General features: G+C 39.0%; 1 protein-coding gene across 1 annotated transcript; it reads left to right on the plus strand.

The window, feature by feature from the left end:
• Nucleotides 1–1,152: 1,152 nt before the first annotated feature.
• LOC113339646 (cytochrome P450 82C4-like) lies at nucleotides 1,153–2,935 on the plus strand. Its single transcript, XM_026584885.1, has 2 exons — nucleotides 1,153–2,216; nucleotides 2,309–2,935. Exons 1-2 carry the CDS (start codon nucleotides 1,197–1,199, stop codon nucleotides 2,933–2,935), a joined length of 1,647 nt encoding a protein of 548 aa, XP_026440670.1. The 5' UTR covers nucleotides 1,153–1,196.
• The last annotated feature ends 4,692 nt before the right edge of the window (nucleotides 2,936–7,627 follow it).

Genomic DNA, 7,627 nt, shown 5'->3' on the forward strand with positions numbered 1-7,627 from the left:
CTGCTTGCAAGCTTGAAGTTCCGATGCTGAAGAGAGTCTTGGGTGGCGATCTTATTATGAACTGCTGTCCAATAGAAGAAACATATTTTTGGTGGGACATGTTGATTCCAAATGGCCTTATATGGAAAATTAGTAACTGAAACATCTTGAGCATTCTCCACCAAGGATTTATAGGTTGACTTTACGGTGAAAGAGCCTGTTGATGATGGAGTCCAAACTCTTGAGTCAGGATGACTGGAAAGAGGCGGTGGAGAATGACCTATGTATACAAGCATGGCAGCTAATTGGTTGACTTCAGGTTCCTTCAAAATTCACTTGAAGTGGAAAGACCAATTGGTACCATCCAATGAAACGTGCTCATGAATAGAGCCTTGTTTGAGACCAGCAAAGACTGATGGATACATGTCCCTTAGACATGCATCAGAATGCCAATTGTCTAGCCAGAATGAGATGGTTAAAAACCGTTGCCAATTGAGATACTGGAAAGATGGATTACCTGCTGGAATTGAGTTGTGACATGCTTCCATATCGAGCATCCATAGGAAGAGGAGGGAATTTGAGTTGTCACATGCTTCCATATTTGAACATCCATTGCAACATGTTTTTCTTTTTCGTCTTTCTCTTTTCCTTTCTTTTGAGGTTTTTGCTCAGTCGGTCATTCCCTTCATTTTACGTTACCTTTTTGTTTTATCTTTTTCGCTTTTGATCATCAATAATTGCCCATAACGAGGTTTATTTATAAAAAATAAAAATTTACCATTCTCCCACTACGTAAGTGGTTGTAATGGTGTACAACCATATAACAGATATGGGAGATCGTCTCTTGAAATAACCAAACAGCCAGCAACAATCAAAACAGAAAAAGAAAAAGTTTTCTTAAAAGTTGGATTCACGAATCATACCTTGCAACTGCATACTTTACATAATGGGCAGAGAGATCCATTTTTAAACAAAAAAGATATTATTAGCAACAATAACTAAAAGAATAGAAAACAATTCTATTTTTAACTTGTGAATCCTGATGATCTTACGGCTAACTGTATCATACTTCTATCAACCACCACTAAGTTGTGGGGACTAAAAAACTTTAAACACTAATTAATCTCTGATAGATAGTTCCACCGTGCACGATGTCGAACATAATCTTGGAACACTAGCTCTATAAACTCAAGAGGCTAGAGTCGCTACCTTGGGATATGCTAGCAGCTATGGATTTTGTTCCTTTCCAGTTTTCAACACCTACTACATTATTGGTTACAATAGCAGTGGTCTTATCTTTTTCTTCATTCTACCATATAATGCAATACATCTCAAGAAATAAGAAGTCGTCGAGATCAATAGCGCCACCGGAGCTAGCTGGTTCATGGCCTGTAATCGGTCATCTTCATTTGCTGGGTGGAAAAGACCAGCTACTCTTCAGAAGTTTGGGAGACATGGCTGACAAGTATGGTGCAGCCTTTACCATCCGACTCGGTCTGCGTAGGGCACTTGTTATTAGTAGTTGGGAGGTAGCCAAAGAGTGTTTTACTACTAATGATAAAGTTTTCATGTCTCGTCCAGTTTCAGCTGCTTTAAAGTACATGGGTTACAACAATTTAGTCTTTGGTTTCGCACCTTACGGACCTTATTGGCAGGAACTGCGGAAGATAGTAAACCATGAGTTTCTCTCACACTCTAAGATAGAATTTCTAAATCATGTCTGGGACTCCGAGATCAAAACATCCATTGAAGAACTATATAATAACGTGTGTTTGAATGTGAATTCTATAGTGGATATGAAGCAGTGGTTTTTCAATATGACGCTAAACATATCTTTGAAACTTATCGTCGGGAAACGGTACCTGGGCAGTTGTTGTTCCAGTGATGATGAAGTGGATCGAGCTAGGAGGTGTCAAAAGGCTGTGAGAGAATTTTTTAGGTTGGCTCGGTTTGTGCCATCCGACGGCTTACCTTGTCTCAGGTGGTTAGACTTGGGAGGGTTTGAGAGAGACATGAAAAAAACTGGAAGAGAACTTGATGTATTGCTACAAGGATGGCTGGAAGAACATAAAACGAAAAACAAGATGTCGTCATTGCCATCTAAAGAAGGGTACGACAAGGATGCAGGCGAGCAAGACTTCATGGATGTGATGCTCTCCATACTTGACAATAATGACGTTCACGCAAAAATATCTGATTCTGTCGATGTTGATACGATCATCAAGTCGACGTGCTTGGTACGTACCTAACTATATTTCTCATTTGTTCGTATTATACTAATGTACTCACAACAAATTAATCTTGTAAAATTTAATTTGGACGCACGCAGACTCTAATCCTGGGAGGAACGGACACAGTCATGGTGAGTTTATTGTGGGCTCTAAGCTTACTAATGAATCATCCACACATATTGGAAAAAGCCGAAGCTGAGTTAAATATGTACGTAGGCAGGGAACGGCAAGTGCAAGAGTTGGATATAAAGAACCTCATGTATCTACAAGCCATTATCAAGGAAACTATGAGACTATACCCACCAGGTCCACTATCAGCTCCTCGCGAATCCATGGCAGATTGTACTATCGCTGGCTACCACATTACTACAGGAACCCGTTTAATCGTCAATATTTGGAAGATTCAACGTGATCCACAGGTGTGGTCAGACCCGGAAGAATTCAGGCCGGAGAGATTTCTGACAGGTGAGCACTTGAATACAGGTGTAGGACCTCAAGATTTCAAGCTGATGCCGTTCGGATCTGGCAGAAGAATTTGTCCGGCAAGCTCGTTCTCACTGCAAATAGTGCACTTAACTCTGGCTCGTTTGATACATGGGTTCAAATTTAGGACGCCATCAGACGCACCCATAGATATGACTGAGAGTTCAGGATTAAATAATGTTAAAGGCACCCCACTGGAAGTTCTTATCACCCCAACCCTCAGCTCTAACCTTTATCATTGAAGCAAAATTGATAATTCTCTGATAAGTACTCATAAGTAGTCCACTAAATAATACTTAATTGGTTAGTTTTCAAGGTCTTCAGTTATGGGTTTCTGCTAATTTTATCAACGTAATAAGCAAGTATGTTGAGTAATCATCACTGTTAGTAAACCATTGAAAACCTCTAAGATTCACAATCTTATTTACAGTTTTTTTGTAGTTTTTGCTGCAAAATATAACAGTTTTTCATTTCTTGTTGCAAATCCATTTCTTGAGTTCAGTGTTAGATCCAAAGAGACTAAACGTGAGTGGGTGTGTTGAGAATAGTACCACCCGAGTATGAGTAGTCCAAGATCCGTTGTTTAGTAAACCTCGACAACTATCTCCTTGCAAGCGGGTGTACTCCAAAACATTATCCAATTTCTAAATTCGCTAAAGACTTGGTAACAATTTTTTCATACAAAGGCTAACTTTTGCATGCATTTGGAGTACAAATTAAACAATATGGAAAGGTTATTTGTCTGAAATTTCAGAGGCCTCAAAGCTGTATGTATTAATGTATAATGTAACTTAGGCCAAGTACCTATGGTCGTAGTTGGAAGTTTAAATTCATAAAATATAACATCAGCATTGTCATATATTCGAAAAGATTCACCAATTGTAACCGTATAAACCAATTCATTAATTCATGCTTCTCGTAATGGACAGTAAAGGCCATAAGGACACCAATTGTAACCGTATAAACCAACGTTAATTCATAAGAAGAACGTATCGCCAAAGTATGGACTTCAAATTCATCATCGTTTGGACTCCAAAGAAAATTGGGTCAAATCTTATAAAATAGTATCCATATAAGACTATCCATAGATCCTCACTCATTGAGATAAATCTGTACACATTGCAAATGGTTGTCTATCTGGATTGAGATCGATTAATACGAAGAAAGAAAAAATGCAGGTAAACTAATCGAGGTGGTTATGTGTATGAATCGCCAACTTTAATGGATTTAAGACAGGTTTGGCTGGCTGAAAATAGTGAACACTGTATTAGTTATTGAAGACTAATTAATTATTTCCTAAAGTTAGCCGTGGTTATTTAGGAAAGGGGTTTCCTAAACCGGTTAGAATTCTTGGTGGCCAAGTTTGTAACCTATATAAATAGGTAGTTAGGCCTTGTAGACATTGTCGCTGTGTAGAAAACGATTAAGAGATCAGTGAGAGATTTCTTGTATAGCTTTTAGGTCTAAAGCTAGGGTTTCATTGTGAGAGCATATTGGTGAGGAACAAGAGACAAAGTCATCGTCTCGGGTAATTGTTGCGGTGTAACCAAGGGTTTGCTGGGATTCACACGATGCCGTAATCGTTTTTCTTCATAGTGGATTTGAGTTGGTGCGTCTCAAAGTGTACGTAGACAATATATACAAGTTGTATGTATTGGTCGAACCACTATAAATCTTGTGTCTTGTGAGTTGATTTATCTTTCTCGTAGTATTATGGTTGCTTGTGCTTGGTTTACTTATTATTCATCATAATATCTCAAGATCCGTTATTCCGCGGTTGTCAGTGATTATTCCCTAAGAAAATCCTGACAAATGGTATCAGAGCTCGGGTTAGAGCTTTAGGGTTTATCGTAGTACAATTGGAGTGGGAGTTATGGGTGATAATAACGAAAGTACGGTAGCTAGGGTTAAAGTTTTTAATAGGAAGAACTTTGCGTTTTGTAAGTCTCAGATGGAAGACTACCTATATCAGAAAGACATTATTGATCCATTGGGTGGAGTTGCGAAAAAGGGAGCACGCAAAGACGATGAATGGAAAACTCTTGATCGCAAGTGTGTAGCCGTGATCCGTAGATGTCTAACGGAGAAAGTCTACAATAACGTACAAGAGGAAACTAGTACGAAGGATCTTATGGATAAACTTGAAAAGTTGTATCAAAAGTCATCAGCCTCGGGGAAGATTATGTTGTGTGAACAATTATTTAATCTGAAAATGCAAGAAGGCGAAGCGATTTCAGCACATCTTGGGAAGTTTAAATCGATTATTTCTCAGCTTTCAAAAGTTAGTATTACTTTTGATGATGAAGTTCAAGCTTTACGGTTGTTGTCGTCATTACCAAAGAGTTGGGAGACTGCAAGGACAACCATTAGCAATTCTGCAGGGAGCGAGAAGTTGAAGCTTGATGATGTGCAACAAAGGTTGATCGCTGAAGAGGAGAGAAGAATAAAACAAGGTTAAGTTTCTAGTTCTTCAAGATCGGCCTTAGGTATGCATGATGAAGATAGAGGAAGGAGTTCAAATAGGAACAACAACAACAAATCCAGATGGAAGTATAAAGGGAATTCTATGGGAGATCTCAATCTCGACCTAGAGGTGTTTTTGAGTGTTAGGAGTGTAAGAAAGTAGGACACTTCAAGCGCGATTTTCCGGGAAACAAAGGTGCTAATAATGATGGAAACAAAGGTAATCAAGAAGAGGTCAACGTAGTTGCAGCTGCGGAACCGGTGAAGCTCCTTGTTGATAACAAGAAGGTGATTACAGAAGGTTTTCTACTACTCTCTGAGGACAAGCAAGATGAGTCTTGGATTATAGACTCGGGAGCTTCTTTCCATGCGACAGGTGATAAGAGTATTATGATCTCTTATAAAGGAGGATACTATGGCCAAGTATTCTTGGGTGACGGTGAAGCATGCGACATCATCGTTTTGGGTGATGTGATCTTGAAAGTCAATGGTTCGACATGGAAATTGAAGGATGTACAACACGTTCCAAATTTGAAGAAGAACTTGGTGTATGTGGGCCAAGTTTGTGATGATGACTGTGAAGTTGAGTTAATGAAACACAATTGGAAAGTAAATAAAGGGGCTATGGTATTAGCTCGTGGAGTTAGAGTCAATACTCTATACCGGACTTCAGATGGAACTACTTTAGCAGTGGCTAGTAGTGGTGAAGACACTAACTTATGTCATAGTATATTAGGGCACATGAGTGAGAAGAACATGAAGATTCTATGTTCGGGAGGATATCTACCTAAGGTGAAGTCTGTTGATATGAGTTTGTGTGAAGACTGTGTTCTTGGAAAACAAAAACGGGTTAGTTTCAGCAGAGGAGGAAGATACTTGAGAAGTGCAAAACTTGATTTGGTTCACACGGATGTATGGGGACCAATTGATGTTGAATCTCACAACGGGTTCCATTATTTTGTCACCTTTATTGATGATCACTCAAGGAAGGTGTGGCTTTACTTCATGAAGAATAAGTTCGAGGTGTATGAAATGTTTAAGAAGTGGAAAGCTTTGGTTGAAACAGAAACTGGTCTGAAGTTTAAGTGTCTAAGGTCAGACAACGGTGGTGAGTATGACAAAACAGAATTCTTACAGTTATGTGCTACAAATGGAATTCGTTTGGAGAGGATAGTTCCAAGGACACCACAAGAGAATGGAGTAGTAGAAAGTATGAATTGGACGTTGAATGCACGTGCAGGTGCATGAGGTTGCAGTCTGGTTTGCCCGAGACCTTCTGGTCACATGCAACAAAGACGGCTTCTTATCTAATTAACAGGACACCTAGTAGTCCATTAGATATGAAGATACCAGAGGAGGTTTGGACTGGCAAAAAGGTAAATCTTTCCTATTTGAAAGTTTTTGGTTGTGTTGGTTATGTTCATCTTAGTCCCGGTGAGAGGTCTAAGATAGGTGCTCAAGCAAAGAAGTGTATATTCCTTGGTTATGGAATTGACGCTTTTGGGTATAAAATTTGGGACTATGAGGATCACAAAGTTATTAGAAGTAGAAATGTCACTTTTAATGAGAATGAGCTATACAAGGACAGGAATACATCACAGGTTGAAGATGTCAGGTCAAGCAACGTCGATAAGGAGTTGTATATCGATATTGATGATGTTTCTGGAAGAAGTGTGGAACAAGAAGAGCATGATGTTGCTGATGGCAGAGAAGTACAAGTTGAAGAGACTTCTACTGCAGTGGGAGTTATTCCTACAGTTTCACAAGAATTACGAAGATCTTCACGAACTCCTAAACCAAACCCAAGGTATGCTTTGAATTATATATTACTTACGTATGAAGGAGAACCTGAAGATATTATGGAAGCACTAGCAGCTGATGATTCAGGCAAGTGGAAACTTGCTATGGAGGATGAAATAAATTCACTTGATGAGAATGACACTTGGGTGTTAGTAAAATTACCAAGAGGTAAGAAGGCGTTGCATAACAAGTGGGTTTATCGGATGAAATCTGAAGTAAATGGAGAAATTCGCTACAAGGCGAGGTTGGTTGTGAAAGGTTTCCAGCAAAAACCTGGTGTTGATTACAAAGAGATATTTTCTCTAGTTGTGAAGATGACTACTATTCGAGTAGTGTTAAGTCTACTGGCTTCTGAAGATCTCTACCTTGAACAGTTGGATGTAAAAACAACTTTTCTTTATGGTGACCTATATGAATAAATTTACATGAAGCATCCAGAAGGATTCATAGTAAAAGTCAAGGAAGAGATGGTGTGCAAGCTAAAAAAGAGTTTGTATGGTTTAAAACAAGCCCCGAGACAGCGGTACAAGAAGTTTGATAACTTCATGCATAGAAGTGGTTACTCACGGTGTAATGCAGATCATTGTTGTTACTTCAAAGGAAATGGTTCTGACTACATCATATTACTACTATATGTGGATGATATGTTGGTTGCCGGAACATCTCTACAA

The sequence above is a fragment of the Papaver somniferum genome, unplaced genomic scaffold (assembly GCF_003573695.1).
Source record: "Papaver somniferum cultivar HN1 unplaced genomic scaffold, ASM357369v1 unplaced-scaffold_21, whole genome shotgun sequence".
Classification (NCBI taxonomy): domain Eukaryota; kingdom Viridiplantae; phylum Streptophyta; class Magnoliopsida; order Ranunculales; family Papaveraceae; genus Papaver; species Papaver somniferum.